Source organism: Trichechus manatus, unplaced genomic scaffold (assembly GCF_000243295.1).
Source record: "Trichechus manatus latirostris isolate Lorelei unplaced genomic scaffold, TriManLat1.0 scaffold00270, whole genome shotgun sequence".
Lineage (NCBI taxonomy): Eukaryota > Metazoa > Chordata > Mammalia > Sirenia > Trichechidae > Trichechus > Trichechus manatus.
The window spans coordinates 1,810,808-1,828,080 of record NW_004444206.1 but is presented as its reverse complement, the minus strand read 5'-3'; the positions used below and the strand labels follow the sequence as shown (position 1 = coordinate 1,828,080).

Genomic DNA, 17,273 nt, shown 5'->3' with positions numbered 1-17,273 from the left:
TATTGGCAGTAGGGCTGGAGAGACTGGATAGGACTGCTGATGAACCCTATATAGACTTATTTTACTCTCTCCAAAGCCATACCTTTTCCTCAGCATAGACAAAATTATAAAATTTAGAAAATGGATAGGTTTTTTGAGCTCCTTCAAATTTGAAGAAGATCTGAACGGGCAACCCAAATGATTATTTAAAGATTACTTACTGATAAGCCAATTACAACTGCAATCCAAATTAATATGTACTGTTTCATTTATTAAATAGAAGGGACAGCTAAAACATTTAAGAGATAATTACCAGACTATAAAAAGATAATTATTTAGTTACAAACTGACTTCTAAAACTTGATCATATTTTCCCAAATCTAAAAAACAATTATGATTTTCTTTAAAGTTAAGATTTCCAAAAATTATTCTTTCTGTTCCAACTTCACCTCTTCTTAGCCACTGCCTTTTTGGTGAACAGATTATAAATTTACAGGGAGTTTGCTCTTTAAAAGATGGCACAGTAGGTATTACTTCAATATCAAGGAGAGACTATTCAAAAATCACAATACTCACAAAAGAAAAAAAATAAAACCATGTTAAAAAAAGAGCACTTACACTTCGGAAAGAAAAAAAAAAAAAAAAGAAAAATTGAGAGCTATTTGCAAAGGAACATCTTTTTGTTCACCCCTTCTCCGAGGCAATTACCGTTTCAATGGGCGTGTGTTCATCTTCTGCTTGTTATAGAGCAGTCTGTTAACAGTGCAGGCTACTGCTACAGAAGGGTCAAGACACAGTGGTTCAGCTGTAGCCAAGATCAGTTGGCTCTCAAGCAACAGTTTGTCTTCCTGAAATGTATAAGAGCATATCAATACCAGATTTAGGAGCTTCAAATACGAAACCATACGTAAAACTTAACCTAGCGAATATTCCTTAGAACTTTGCTAAGGGTAACAGTAAAATACCATAGTTCACATTCCAACTTTCGTATGTAAACTAAAGAACCTTCTAATGAAAATAATTCGTGAAGTGTGCTAAATGGTCACACAGTAAGAGTGCCTATTGATTAATTAAACAAATATTTACCAAGCACTACTATGTGTTAGGCATTGCTCTATGAGTCAGGGATAAAACAGCGAGCTGAACTGATAAAATCCTGTCCTCCCAAAGCTTAGAGGGTCATATGGATGACCGCACTTTTTCTCAGTAACTGAGAGATAATGGTCACATTCAGCTTAACTATGTCACAAGATTAAAAAAAGACTACACTAATGTTATGCAAATTTGACATACTGAATTCCAAACAGTATATAGGTTTTTACTGGCATTCTATAACTTACTCTACTGAATTTTATTATTTTGCTCAACTCTTAAAATATTTCAATAGTTATAACTAAATTTTTAAATAATATTTTATTGTGTCTTTGGTGAAGGTTTATACAGCAGTTCAGGTTTCCATTAAACAATTTCTACACAAATTGTTCAGTGACATTGGTTACATTCTTCAATGTGTGAACTTTCTCAATATTTTCGTTCTGGTTGTTCCACTTGTAACTAAATTCCTAGAAGTCAAATGTTAATCAACAGCGTTCCTGAACAGAAATTTTCGCAAAAAAAGAAAAAAAAAAAAAAAACTTCTTTCCATAGTTTTATTCAACTTTCTATTATGAAAAATTTCTAACATACACAAAAGTAGAAGGAAAAGTGTAATGACCCTACGTATCCACCACAAAAAAAAAAAACAAAAAACAAAAACCTTGTTGCTGTTGAGTTGATTCTGACTCACAGCCACCCTACAGATCAGAGTAAAACTACCCCATAGAGTTTCCAAGGAGCGGCTGGTGGATTTCAACTGCTGACCTTTTGGTTAGCAGCTGAGCTCTTAACCACCTCATCACGACGGCTCCGTGTATCTAACACCCAATTAAACTGCTGCTCCCAGAACATTCTTGGTTGTTCGTTTCACTGGAGTAATTTAAAATACATCCCAGATATCATTATCATTATACCTGGAAATACTTTAGTAAACATCGCTAACTGATAAGAAACTCTAATATTCAGTGCAGATAAAATTTCCCCCCCAATGTCTCAAGAGTGTATTTTTAATTTGTTTGAATCCAAACTCAAACAAAAACCCGTTACCGTCGAGTAGGTACCAACTCATAGTGACCCTACAGGACAGAGTAGAACTGCCCCCATAGGGTTTCCAAGGAGCAGCTGGTGGATTCGAACTGCTGACTTTTGGTTAGCAGCCGCGCTCTTAACCATCGCACCACCAGGGCCTAAAGATTACATTCGGTTATTATACCTGTTAAGTATCTCTTTATTCTGAAATGATCACTTCTTCCCCCATCTCTTTTTTTTTTCCTCAGCCCTATGATTTGTCGGACTTGGCCAATTCCTTCCTCATAATATCATTTAACTGTATCTTTTATTTCCTAAATTCCCTACAAGCTTTTAGTTAGATCTAGAGGCTTGATTTAACTCAGGTTTTATTTTTTTAAGACAAGAATTCTTTACAGGTATTGTCGTGTGTCGTGTGCTCTCTTTTGCCTCACTGCAGGGGGCACACGGTGATTGATGTCCCACTTTTGGATAAGTAGGTTTAGTTACCCAATGTTTGCAACAGAACACTGCCCGTGGGGGGTGGCTTCCCATCAACCTTTCATCTCATGGTTTTCACATCTATGAATGACTCTTGTCTAGACTCAGTATCTCAATAAGAGTACCAAATTGATAATTTTGGTATAATTCTATCAGTCCTTTTGTAGCCGTTAGCTGGAATTTTTCTAAAGAATTTTTCCCCAGTTACTATTTGGTCATCTAAAATACAGTCCATACTGTATTTTACAATATGATAAAACAGGAAAATATTTACAGTATGATAAAATAGGAAAGGCAAAATAAATGCCATATTCTCTCCCTTTATATATCAACTTTCAGAAGAAGGGACTGGTGCAACCTCCAATAGTGAACAATGAATTTGTTTTTTATTACTTTTCCAAAAGCTTTTAATATTCTTGTAAAGGAAAAGATTATAGCCAAAACCAAAACAGAACACTTGGTAGTTATTAATGAATGGAGTCTTTATACTTCACAGAGAATAAAATGTTCATTACCGATGTTCTTTGGTTTAGTGATGATTACTCTAAATAGCAGAGAAATAAGTAAATACTCTTGTGAGTGGGCACCTCCTATATATTACTGAGACAGAACTGAAGGGTTAACTGCCTATTCCTAGGGGAACCAGCATGAATGAGAGAGACTGACTAGGCCTGTGTTAGAATCCAGGGGACAGAAAATCATCATCTGTTTGGATCCATGGTACAACCAACCAACCTCTCTCTGCTGTTTGAGAGGTGCTAAAAACTAACCTTCACACTGGGTAGACCAGGTCAGCCTGACTCTATGTCTCACTGGGAATGAAGCTCCCTGAGGGATTACTGCCATCTATGAAGAGACCCTGGACTTCTACTGCTCCTAAAGGAATTCCTGATCATTCTTCACAAAAGGTGTCAAACTTGACTGCTTAATAACAATATAAGCTGAAAGTATCTTTTGCTTAACATAATGATAATTATTGCTTCATCCTGTTTTTGCCTGTTTGGGATTAAAAAAACAAAAACAACTAACCTGGGTCCATTTATGGTTATCACTTGTTATTGAATGTACGTCACAGATCAAAGTCTAGAGAAAAATTTAAAAGCACATTAATGTACAGGCATACAAACATATGGATATAGTTAACAAATAAAACTACAACTAAAATTTAAAACAATACTTCCTGGTTAAACATTTCTTACCTGCATTGTTGGACGTAAAAGAATATGCCTACTTTGGTAACCAGGAGATTTCATATTACTGGACTGCCTGTAGTCACGTATTTCTGCTATGACACAGCCACAATGAAAAATATTAACCTGTATTGAGTGAAAACATGTAAGTAAATCTCATTTTTGGAAAGCATAAGTGAGAGGATTTGGGTAAAATGGTTCAGGTTCTTTACACTCTAATGCAGTATTTCTGGCTATTTGTATACTCTTAAATATATTTCCTTAGTGGATTTACTATTGTATAAACTGGCAAAGAAAAACTCTTTTATGTTTATTACTATGGCTGAAGGAGAAATCTGAAACTGTCGCATCATTTCTAGGTATAGAAATGTTACGTACTATTAAACGTCACCTATCACCGCCGTTCTTCTAAAGCTCGCTGCCTCCCAGTTATACGCTGCCAACTTTCTCACTGTTAAACAAAATTTGTCACTGTTATATTTTGCCAATCAACCTTACCAGAATTTCAGCCTCGGGATATAACTTCCTATTTGTCCAGAAATAAAGATTTAGACTATACTAAGAAGAGGAGGAAAAATAACTATAAATTCAAATAATAACCTTCCATTAAAAAAATATTGTTTTCTAGTCCTTTTTCTAAGAAGTCCTGGTGGTGCAGTGGTTAAGTGCCTGGCTGCTAACTGAAAGGTCAGTGGTTTGAACCCACAAGCTGCTTCAAAGGAGAAAGATGTGGCAGTCTGCTTCTGTAAAGATTACAGCCTTGAAAACCCTACAGGGCAGTTCTACTCTGTTCTACAGGGTTACTATGAGTTGGAACTGACTCAACGGAAACAGGGTTTAAGTCCTTTTTCTAAGTCCAAAATTAAGGACCCTTACTATTCAAGTCTTACCAATTATTACTCGCCAGTCACTCACAGTGCTGTTTTTTCACCCATTCAGAACTTTTAGTGGAAAGTGTGACCTCCACGTTATTATTCACTCTTATCCTCATTCTTTTAAACAAGTATTTATTGAGTAACTCCAATGTTCGCTATCCAAGAAGCTTCAGGATATAGTAGTGAGACAACATTTGCTCTCAATGTGGGAAGACAGGCAATGAATATGTAAACAAATAAACAAACAAGATACTTTTAGATAGTGATGAATGCTGTAAAGAAAATAAAATAAAGAGGGTCGAATTTAGACTGGGTGCTCTGGTAAGAACCTCTTTAAGAAGGGACATTTCAGCTGAGAACCAAATCACAAAAAAGGGCCACCACCTGGGACAGATCATTCCAGACAGGAGTAGGAGGTGAGGCCTAAAGGGAAAAAATAAGCTTGGTGTGTTTTAGTAGGAAGAGAAGGCATGGGTCACTGGAGCGTAGTAAGTGAAGATGAGAGTTAAGAGATGAGGACAGACAGGAAGGGAGGTGTTTTGTGCAGCGAGAGGACACTGGAGAATTTTAAGCAGGAACTTTTTGTTTTGTAAGGTTATTCTGGCTGTCCCTAGTGATCAGATTTTGAGAGTTCTAGAATGAAAACGGAGTTCAGCCAAGAAATTTTGGCAATGGATCACATATTTTGAAGGTAGAGCTGACCATTTACTGACAGACTGAATGTGGAAGGTGAGGGAAAGAGACAAATTAAGAATGATTACTAGGTTTTTAATTCTAGTAACTGAGTAGTGTCACCTTTAGACTGGAGAGACTAGGGGTAGAACTAGTTTGGGAAATAAAATTATAAAGTTCTGTTAAGTTTGAGAAACCTATTAATTCAATATGAGAGGTTAGAGCTTGGTGGATTGGCCATGGCTACAGATATTACATGGCATTTTTAAACTCCTGAAATTAGTTGAGGTCAACCAGGAAGAGGGTTACTAAAGAATAAAGGGCCTGAGACTGAACCTTAAAACCTGCACACTCTTATGGGTAAAACATAGAAGGCAGCAGAGACTAAAGAATAGTGAAGGAAGAGGGAAACCAGGAATATGTGATGTCTCCAAAAAAAAAGTCAAAGAAAGGGTGTTACAAGGAGGAAGTGGTCACTTGCACTGGACGTTGCTAAGGGATCAATGAAGATGGGAACCAAAAAGTGAACAGCTGATTTGGTGCCATGGAGGTCCCTGGTTATGCAGTCTCTGTAGAATGCCATAGAGCTGAATGACGTGGGCAGAGAAAGAACAGGATGTGAGGAAGAGAAGACGATTATAGACAACTTTCTGAGTCAAGCTGCTGTCCAGAGGAGAGCTATAGAGCAATAGCTGGAAAAGACTTGTGGTCCAAGAAAGTTTTTTTTCTTCGTTGAGAGACAGTACAGTATACTTGTGTTCTGTATGCAGCAGAGAGAGAAAAATAAAGATAGATGCTAGAAGAGAGGTAGGTAACTGCTGCAAGTCCTGGAGAAGGAGGGGAGGAGCCAGAACACAGGTCCCTGGGGACATTTTAAGAGCAGCACACATTGTCCGTTTTAACAGGAAGGCAGGCACAAAGCGTGGACAGAGATGTGGGGATACTGGCCAACCAGTCCTAGCGGAGAACAGAAGTTCTCACGTGATTGTTTCTCTTTCCTCAGTGAAACACATAACAGGGCTGGAATTAACCAAGGGAGTAAGAAGGAAGGAGAGTGGGAAAAAGAAGTGATTACCTAGGCTGGGCATGAAGGGAAGTACAGATATAAAAGCCAGTTTCTGGTGTCTTCGTGCATATTCACAGTGATTTCTTTCATAATTTCCTGATTATAGCTATAAGGAGACATTAAACGGACGAGCTAATTGCCACAGCAGTTTTAGAAGAACTGACTAGCTCAGTCTGTATGCTTCAGTACAGCCTAAAGCTCCATGGTCCACAACTAGCCAATCACTACATAATCATGTATGATGTTTCATGTTTTAAACACTGTTGGGAACACTAGTTAACATTAAATATGACTTATCACAAAATACCTTATAGCTCACAAATATAAGGACATTCTAAAAAGAAAAATACTGTACCTGAGCTTTTTCCAGGAGATCAACCAAAATAGGAGGTAATTCTTCTGCATCCAAGTATTCAAGCAATTCCCCTTCTTCATAAGGCAATCGAATGGTCTCAGAATCTTAATTCAAAAACATAAATTTTCTTAAAGTAACCAAGCTCAAAGAAAAACCTAGGTACATAATTGAGTTTTCATAAAAAATAAAAATAAACAGAATAAAAAAAAGGCTCTTAATAAAGTTCTTCTTCATTTAAGTCTTATATATCAATTACCTTCCTTATTATGAAAAGACTCACTAAATTATATAAAATTTTTGACCAGAAAGGGGAAAAAAGCATAATGAAAGAACATATGGCGGTGGCCAAAGCTCAATTCAGAAGTGAAAAGTAAAACTGGCCTACGAACACAGCTCAAATCACAGTCAGCAGTACCACAATCAGAGTATGACACAATTCCAACATGAGAGTAATGGAAAGTTCCTTGATGACTGTTTAATCCAGCCTGGAAATTAGAGTGATAATTTGGTAACTCATCTGGAAAACAGTCACTTGCAGAACAAAATCCTCCAGTGTTACATTTTTAATTAATTATAAACACAAGAAAAAAATTTTAACTAGGTGAGTTCCTTGTAGAACCCATAACATTAGCATGACCATATCAAATTTTTCGATGCCTCTAGTGAAATCTGGTGTTTTAAATCTTTATTCTCATATTCACATTAACAAAAATATATTTTTGACATAAAAATTATCTAGAAGGCAGTGACTGCGTAATTTTGAAGGTTTCAGACTGAGTACGTTCAAAATGCAGAAGGAAGACATACCTTAAAATATCTTAATGCTATCATAAAATAAAAATATAAACGGCAATAGAACAAAAGGAGATTCTGACAATCGTTTAAAAGCGTGTCTTTTATAATTTGACACAAAAAACTCATCTCAATTAGAATATGTTTCAAGTACATACTCAGGAACAATAATCATATCTGAGATAATTTCTAACATTCTAACAAAGCACATCATGAAGAAGACAAACTGTGATCAAAATTCTGTTTCCATCACTAGATCTACACTCTTTCATGGACAAACCGTTTTGCAAGTTACCCTTCTTAAACAAACAGCACATTCTGCCTGGCAGAAGTATTTTTGTGGCAACTGCTTTCTGGAACATCTTACCTGATCCGTTTTTTCCCCTGAGCATCAGAGAATATCCCTCATTTCCTGGGTATAGGTTAACCACTAGACATGACAATGTCTCTTGCATAACAAGCTTCTCTAACAAGTTCACATTTCTTCTTAATTTCTGCTTTAAAAAGAGGCAGAGCTCATGAAAATGATCCAGTATAACCTTAACAAATAACACTACGATTTAACAAAATGAGACCTGAATTAATCTTTGGGTGCTCTTTCTACATAACGATCCTGAGTATTTGGGTAAGATGCACAAACTCCATGGACACCATGTACAGGACATCTATGCATCTATGTAACCTTAATTTTTATCTACTGCTAAATTTTATGTAAATTAATTTAATCATAAAGAAAAACTGGTAATCTATAAAACAAAAAATCTAAATATAAAATATGTAACTTTGAACGTATAAACAGAAAACATTAACATAAAAAAACAAAACCATTAAATTTAAATGCATAAAACATATATGCTATGTCATTTGTTTATATTAAGTATAAGTCTTATACAAATGAAGAATTCGGGGCATTCTCTGTGGTTCTACTGTGACAAGTACACATTCGTTACATATTTTATGGCCTAAATTAAATCCAAATTAAGTTCAACAGCTCTTAACTAGTTAAAATGTTAACCCAGAATAACTAACTAGTAAGAGGAAGTTCAGACGATTTTAAGTTCAATTTAACAGGTCCTTAGAAACCACTTTCATTGTTTATTTAAAAAAAAAAACCAGGAAATATCAGGCACATTCATCAAAATCAATGATTTTAGAAATGCATTTGATTTGAAATGAAACCTATTCATACATGTAACAATTCCTTTCACTAAATCTTATTTAGGAAAGCAATCTGAGTCAATAGATATTGATTTCTGTAGGATCTCCAAAAAAGAAATCTTACACATATATTTACATATACACATACAGTAAATATACCATAAAACTGATAAATATTGAGGCTAGGCACTACTAGAATTCCACTTTTTGCCTAAATGCTGAAAACTGGTTCGTTTTTGAATTAAATAAGGACAAGAAAAGCTCACAAGGCTCTTCCAAACCAAGTGTCCATAAGGTATTAAGAAATCAATTTCTATTACATTTCCACTACCTATACCTTTATACTGAATATCAATGAATTAAGTTACTCTGACTATGAACTCATTTTTGTGACCAAATTCACCTGTATAACGTTACTGCACAGATAGAGGTGAATATGGTTGGTCACAGAGAGCTCATGGGCAGGATGACTGAACGTTAGTAACACGTAAACCTCCTGCACACAGCTGTAATAGTTTTAATTCTCCAGTACAAATCACCATGAGGAAACAGTTACTCTTCCCCTGTCCAAAATCTAGAAATTACTTCCCAGGGTGAAGAAGGCGGCAAAGATGAACATATACTGTGGCTCTGCTTCCTATGATCTCCCAACCAGATATTCAGCTACTCAGTAAACACTGTTCCCACTCCCTACTTCAGCGGGTGATTTCTGCCCGGTGCCAGATTAGACAGGGCTCTGGATCAGCTGCGTAACCGGCAAGTTTGGCTGGAAAATATGTTAGTTCACTCACAAAAATATACACCATTAACTGCTTCAAAATTAAGTCCACCAAACTTCCTACTTCCTCTATATTTTGAAAGCCCCAATAACCATAAAAAATTTATATTTACCTTAACCTCTGGCTCTTTTTCACATTCTTCAATATATAAGTCATAAAGTTTTTGAAATACAGATCTTCTAAAAGAATTTTAACAAAGACAATATACAAAATAATGTTAATGTAATAATCATAAACATCACAAAATAAGTATTATTTTAACATTTTCCTTAATTTTATCCAATTTCCCCAAAATTAGGGGTGGGGTCTGATATAGTATTTAACATAAACTTAAAAATTGCTAATACATGCAAATAATATAACCTTCTAGCTCAGTACCTAACAGGAATGCAATAAATGGTGTTGGCTATCGTTACCATATTTCAATGAATCTAAGATGTCATCAATTAAGTGTTCATACCTTCCACCAGATAAGTATTTCCTTTTAGGAGGTCTCTGTCGGGCACTTTCAATGACATACTAAAAAAAGAAAAGTTTATGAACGTATCTTGCCTTTTACTTCGTGAAGGAACAAATACGTATATCTAAAACATCTGTAAGGCTAAAAAGGCTATTTAGTCACTCAAGCCTCTGATTCATGTTAAATTATACCCTGCAGGGAAAACTACTTAACTTCTAAATATATGTTACAAACAAGTGAAATTTAAAGTGTGCTAAAATGCAGCACAATGTTTCACTGCTATGCTGTAAGCAAAATCTTAATAGCTTCAGAATTGTGATTTCACAGGTCAGAAATATTCTCAGTATGTTTTACAGTTATTCAGAATATACATATGCATTTAAAACAGTATATCTAATTCCAGGACTCTACTTTTTAGCTATTTTCCTCCTTTAATCGAATAATCAGAAAACCTGTCAAACAGGGAAACGTAATTTTAGAAATTCTACGTTCTTGTTCAAATGCATTTTATTCTATAGCATTATGATCTAAGGATTCCAAGTAACAGACAATCCAAACATAACCTGTCATCTTCACATATTCATAGTAAAAGTATTCACATATCTGTCCTAAAATAATACACAAAAGTCTCTTAAGATTGAGTTTTTGTCAATTAAAGAGAATTTTAATATGTAACTTAGTCACGCCTCACCTCTGCACGATCCAAAGCTAGTTCTAAAGCTTGTTGCTGTAAAAAGTAAATAGTGTATTTGGTAATATTAGTGATTTTCACAATAAATAACTGAATATACATTCAACATTTCTAATTAAGAATTTAAAATGTGTTCTATTTTTTAAAATGGGCCTAATATATTTCCTTTAATTTCTCTAATCCACTGCATTGTATGCTGAAGACATGTTAAAAGAAAAAATGTGGCAGTCTTGGGCATCTGATTATGGCAACAAACTAGATAAGAAATGCTAAGACTGTTTTTCTGCGGTTTAAGCTTGTCAGGCTGTTACACAGGGTAGGATAAGGCAGCTACCACCATTTTTCTTGTCTGTTGCCTTCAAGTCCACGTCAACTCATGGCGAACCCATGCATGCAGAGTAGAACTGCTCCATAGGGTGTTCAAGGCTGTAACAGATGATCGGAAGCAGAAGCCAAAGGGGATTGCCAGGCTTGTCTTCCGTGACATACAAACCCCAATTTCTTCTACATTCGAAAAGCACAATACAGGAAACTCTACTAACCATAAAGTATGAAACTAAGACAACTCTCCTATCTGCTAAGAATCCTGAAAACTGGGAGTGCGGTGAGGTTTGGTACCTAATCATCAACTTAGAAATTCCTAACATATGCAAAGAACCTATAATATAGGGTTTCTAGCTCAGTGTCTAGAAGAAATGCATTAAATGATGGTCATCATTACCATATTACAATGAATTTAAGATCTATCAATTACATACATCATTATTTTATATAACATTAAGAAAGAAAGAGAAAAAAAACAACTCTGCCAGTTATAATTGTAGGATGTCACTGACTGTAGACTCATCCGGAATTCAGGGACTTTAAGATGTAAAAAAAAAAAAAAAAAGCATCTTAGAACTGATGAAATACAGTATTATTACTATACATAAGGGTTGAGATCTGCTAGATCCCCATCCTCTGTCCATTTCTTGAAGATCTTTATTTTAAGGAACAAGGAGAAATATAAAGTGATGTCTTCCTCATTTGTGAAGCTCTTTTACAATAACACATAAGAATAAAAAGTAGTAGGTTCTAGAGAAGTTTAAGCAAATGTACCATCAATGATTTATCTTTCCAGTTTTGTGATCTGGGTACCACACAGTTATATTTTTCATTCAGAATGCTAGTTATCTTTTAATTCCATTCAGAGGAAAAGAACCTTCATTTTTAAGAACTCAGATTCTTATTTTATTTTGCAGAATTCCATAATTCAACCTATCAAGTTGCATGGGGTAAAAAGTCTCAACTTTTACCAAAATCCCACAACTGTTCGGGGAAGAACAAAAATTCCCATCCTTTGGAAATACATGGAAAGGTTTAAGTGACCCTGACACCTCCACTATGGATAGAGAAATCACATCTATACAAATAGCTTGCCTTTACAGAGGGTAATCAAAGACAGCCCAAACATCTAAATGTAATAAAGTGGAAAAAGTCTGAACTTTGCCATTATTTCAAAAGGCTCGGTTAAAATAAGTTTATTAAAATTTATTTAAAAATCTTATAAGGAGGAGACTCTCAATAAACCTGGTTCCCAGGATTCAAGATGAAATTTTTGAGCATAACCTATTTTTTAGCATGAAAATATAATTCTGGATCTATACTCCTGAGGGATACATAAGGTTTTTAAATTATTTTGGCCATAGAGTCTTAAAATAAGTTTATATCAAGTAATTAAATAGATAGTTAAACATACACTATAAAAACCAAAAAAAAAGTTGCCATCGAGTCGATTCCAACTCATAGCGACCCTGTAAGACAGAGTAGAACTGCCCCATAGAGTTTCCAAGGAGAGTCTGGTGGATTTGAACTGCTGACCTCTTGGTTAGCAGCCACAGCACTTAAACCACTACGCCACCAGGGTTTCCAATGTACACTAGAGGATAATTTTAAATAGCCAGTTTTCTCAAGTAAACATTTTATCTTCTGAAATCAAAACTTCAAAAGGTCTAGTTAGATACAGACGCATGCATTTGTAAACACAAGCGTCATTCACTCACAATCTCCTTCAAATACTTAAGAGGGAAATGACAAGGTAACAAGAGTGTAAAACATAAGGAGACAGAACCCTACACTGATAGCTCCACTTTTCTGAAACAGGGGAGGAGGAGATATGCAAGATTCCAAGAGGAGAAGAAGGATGTGTGTTTTCCAAGGTTTGGTCAATGGTCACTTAATTCTCTCACACTCAAATGCTCCTTCCTCTTTAAAACATTAGAAAGTAAGTTTTTCCTTTTTTAATGGCAAAACTTAATGCCTGGTCTTCAGTACATCTGGTGACTGCAAGTCAGTAAACAGAAATATGCCATGGGAGAAAGGCCAGCACTGCTGTGGCTTAACATGTATGTGTTAGGCAATCAAGAGATAAATAGTAAAAAATGTTCGTTCTTAAATTAAAAAGAAAATTACAGAGAAATTGTAAAATATGAGAAAACTGTGCTCCACAAAACTATTTGTATTTATACTCATCTGCCTTGCCAAGGATTTGGACTTTGATAAAGTACACAGAATTAAATTTTTTTTTAATATTTCATGAAGACAGATGGACTATGTGTGTAAATTACATATAATTTAATTACAACACTGACTTGCAAGATGAGCATCGCATTTTGTAGAGAAGACTATGTGACTATTAAGTAATTTCCCAGTTAGAGAAACCTGTACAATTTACAAAAGTATTTCTGTATCTATTATACAAATATTTCCATGGAGATGAAAGAAGAGAACATTCTAACACGCTTCCAAAACACAAATTTGGAACTACTGAGTTGTAGCTTACCATTGTGGTACAAAATTGGAGTCCAAAAAGAAGAGAAAATTTATGTGCGTTGATGAAGTGGGGTGGAAATCATATCTTTAAACATCAATCTTATAGTACTGTAAAAGCAAAAACAACAAAAACCTCATATTAACATAAGACTAAACAAAGAGGGAAATGAGATTACTTAGTAATTAACAAGGAAAATTACTTGAGGCATGTACATTTTTAACATACTTTAAAAAATCTGTTCCCATAAAATTTATGTACCAAAATCTATCTGTTCATTCCTGAAAAGTACAGTTTGAACTAGGTAGAGCAGAATGCAGTTTGCAAGTTAAAATCATCACATTCTTCAAAAATATTTAACATCACTGGAGAGAAAGAGAGGAAATATCTCAATACAGGTTCCTTTAGAGAAAAGCACATCTTTCCCCAAAAACTCCTACGTAAAATAACTCTACTGGAAAGTACGTTTGTTTACAACTTCTGCAGATATAAGAAACTGTAAATCGAAAATTCAGTTTATAGATCCTTCGAGAGTAAAATACTATTTCAACTGGCCATAAAGTTCTATAAATCGTACCTTGTTATGGACTGAATTACTTCCCCAAAAATGTGTTGTAAATCCCAACCTCTATGCTTGTAGTTATAATCCCATTTTGGAACGGGCTGTCTTTGTTACGTTAATGAGGCAAGATTAGGATAGGGAGTATCTTGAGTCAACTTCTTCAGGGATATAAGAGAGAGAGTAAACAAGCAAGCAAGTGAACAGAGATGGGGTAAAACAGATGTCAAGACACATGGAAATCTCCAAGGAACCAGAAAGCAGAAGCTGAAGAGATAGGACCTTCCTCCAGAGCACACAGAGAGAAAGCCTTCCCCTAGAGCTGGCACCCTGAATTCAGACTTCTAGCCTCCTTAACTGTGAGAAAATAAATTTCTATTTATTAAAGCCATTCACTTGTGGTATTTCTGTTATCACAGCACTAGATAACTAAGACAGGATTTGGTACCGGAAGAGTGGGGTGCTGTTCTAACAAATACCTACAATGTGGAAGTGGTTTTGGCATTGGGTAGCGAGTAGAGGCAGGAAAAGTTTTAAGGTGCCTAACAGTAAAACCCCAGATTGCCCTGAAGAGACTGCTGGTACAATTATGGATATCAAAGGCAATTCCGGGTTCAGAAGGAAGCGAGAACTACAGAAAAAGTCTCTATCATCTTAGAGAATATACACGTGGCGGCGCCAGCAACAAGAATGTTGCTAGAAATGTGCACGTTAAACGTACTTCTGGTAAGGCTTTAGAAAAAAATGATGAACATGTGATTCGACAATGGAGGAAAGGCAATGATTTTTATGTACTAGCAAAGAACTTGTCTGAATTATGTTCAAATGTTTGGTGGAAGGTAGAACTTTTAAGTGATGAACTTAGGTATCTGGCTGATGAGATTTCTAAGCAAGATCTTAAAGGAGCCACGCGGTTTCTCCTTGCTGCTTATATTAAAATGTGAAAGGAAAGAAACAGACTTAAAAATGAACTGTGCAAAATGGAAAAAAAATTAAAGATTTAGAAAATTCTATTGAACAAACTCCTGGAATGCTCACCAAGGACATGGCTACACAATCTTTTGTTAAAAAAATTACACCTGTACTGATGGATCTAACCAACTAACACAGCAGAAAACCCATCAGCTTAATCTGAAGGAGACAGAAAGAACGAAAATGGTGTCTGCGTCTTGGAAATCTACAGGCAGGAAACAGAATGTGAGAAAATAAATTTGTCTGTTAAAGCCATCCACTTATGGTATTTGTTACAGCAGCACTTGGTAACTAAGACATACTTCAAAACGGTTTTTTAAATCTCTTCTCTGTACCGTTCCTTGTACCGTTCTTTTGCTGCTCATCATTTTTCCTCTGGACTATTAACAACAGCCTGCCCACCGGCCTTGTTCACTGTGTAGTCATCATACCTGCTGATAAAAAGCCCTCTAATAATACGCCCCTAAACACCTCAGTCTACATTTTCCAGAGGAAGCTCCAGTCTCTATAACCCTTTCCCTCCTCAAGCAACCTAGATATACTTCTGAAATATCTCTTTCCTCTAACACAGGGATTCTCATCCTGGCTACACAACAGTCTAACTCGGGAGTTTTAGAAAGTGGGAAGTCCATGCCCCACTCCACCCTCAGAGATTGTGATTAATTGGTCTTGGGTGGGGCCCACCGATCAGTATTTTTAAAGCTTCCCAATTTAATCAAATTTACTGCCATGTCAAAGACCAGTTTTGTAACTGGAGTATCAGTGTTACCCTGTCACATTTAGCTATATCCTCAGAAGGTACATGTTTGGTCCAAGAGTGATGGTAAATAAAGCTAATTTCCAATCTAATTCTTTACTCAACTCCTTGTAACTACCCTCGTGAACTACGCAGCTGAGCTAAAGCGTAATTTTCTAGTGACAGGAAACAAGATTTTCTGTGTAAAACTGTTTTGCTTTGTTTTGTTTCTGATGAACCCAAAGCTAAGGTTTTCCTAATTTAGGTTCAAAAAAAGGAAAAGAAAGAAAAAGTAAAGAAGAAAACGACCAAAAAACAGCATGGGCTGAGCGCCTAATGCAAGATATTCACCGTGCTAGGTTCCAGGAATAAAAAAAAAAACAAACTAAAAAAAAGCATTAGCCTCACCCTCGCAGAGCTCATAGGAGTTTAAGCTGAATTTAGGTAATCTGAACAATTTCTGACCACCAAATCTAAAGCCGAAGACAAAATATGTACAAGCAAAATGTGATGACTTTAAAATTTGATTTGGCGTCACTAAATTGGGAGAGGCTTAGGAACTTTACCTAAGCACTACAGAAAAGTACCAGTAACTAACTTCACATGCCACTTACAACCCAAGCATTCTGACTGGACAGAGAATTTAATAGGACCCTATGAGAAAACCAGTCATTATCATCACCTTCTCTATTTTACGGAAGAGGCTCAAAACGAGTAACCTTCCCAAGATTAAACAATCAGAAATGCAGACCTCTCAGTTTTTACTTAGATTCTTTTTAGTAAATCTTAGCATATTAATATAACCTCCAGACCACCGAAATTGTTACCCGTTTTTAGGTTTTTAAACCAAACCACTTAAAGACCCAATTCTGCTGAGACTAATATAAACTTTTTTTTCTTAATTTTGACCTAACTTTACAGCATACTTATCAACCATAATTACATCGTACAGCCCATCTCCGAAAATCTTGCTAATCACTTTCTATTTTGGGACTTTGGGGCTTGGTATTCAGGAACAGCAGCCCCTCGCTCTGCGGTGGTGACGAGATGGCTTCCAGGCGCAGCTATTCGCCAAGTTCACCTCAGAACTCGCGGTAACCACGGCGAGGACCAGCAATTAATCCAATTCCAAATGTCGCTATTTGCAGTTGCCCTCATATCCCTAATCGACTTGAGTCTCCTCTAACTGCACAAGCTTTTGTACCAACTTATGGTTTACCTGCAAAACGCCGCAACTCCACAGCCGAGCGAACGGCCTTTATTCAACATGGACACCAAGAAACCCGCCCCCAGAGAAGCGCTACGCAAAATTCTGGCGAGTTCCCGGAAATACCTGTAACTGGAACCACCAAGTCCAAACAAAAATTTACAGCGCGGCTTAGCTACACCACGAAAGAACAAGCAGGCATCCGCCGCCACAGGGGCTGCCCCGACCGCCGGCCCGGCCCGCCGGGTGCCCGGAAACACCGTCCTCCTCCCGCGGGGTCGGGACTCCCGAGCGCCGCCGGGAAGCACTCGCTCACCTCTGACCCCGGCCCAGATCTCGCGCGTCCCCCGGCCCGCAGCGGCCCGGCAC

At 36.4% G+C, this 17,273-nt stretch overlaps 1 protein-coding gene across 27 annotated transcripts in view; it reads right to left on the bottom strand.

The window, feature by feature from the left end:
• The window catches only part of SUPT20H (SPT20 homolog, SAGA complex component), a 52,165-nt gene extending 34,916 nt beyond the window's left edge, over positions 1 to 17,249 (bottom strand). For 7 of the 27 annotated variants that reach the window (XR_002822889.1, XR_002822890.1, XM_023724927.1 and 4 more), the window contains exons 1-8: positions 10,622 to 11,411; positions 9,931 to 9,989; positions 9,583 to 9,649; positions 7,901 to 8,030; positions 6,742 to 6,845; positions 3,783 to 3,899; positions 3,613 to 3,666; positions 688 to 827 (exon numbers count right to left, since the gene is read on the bottom strand). Coding sequence is in view for 25 of the 27 variants with exons in the window: in XM_023724927.1 (XP_023580695.1) it covers positions 688 to 827; positions 3,613 to 3,666; positions 3,783 to 3,899; positions 6,742 to 6,845; positions 7,901 to 8,030; positions 9,583 to 9,649; positions 9,931 to 9,989; positions 10,622 to 10,723 (773 nt within the window). In the remaining 2 variants the exon portion in view is untranslated. The other 20 variants (XM_023724950.1, XM_023724928.1, XM_023724941.1 and 17 more) reach the window with 18 other exon arrangements.
• Between the last annotated feature and the right edge of the window lie 24 nt (positions 17,250 to 17,273).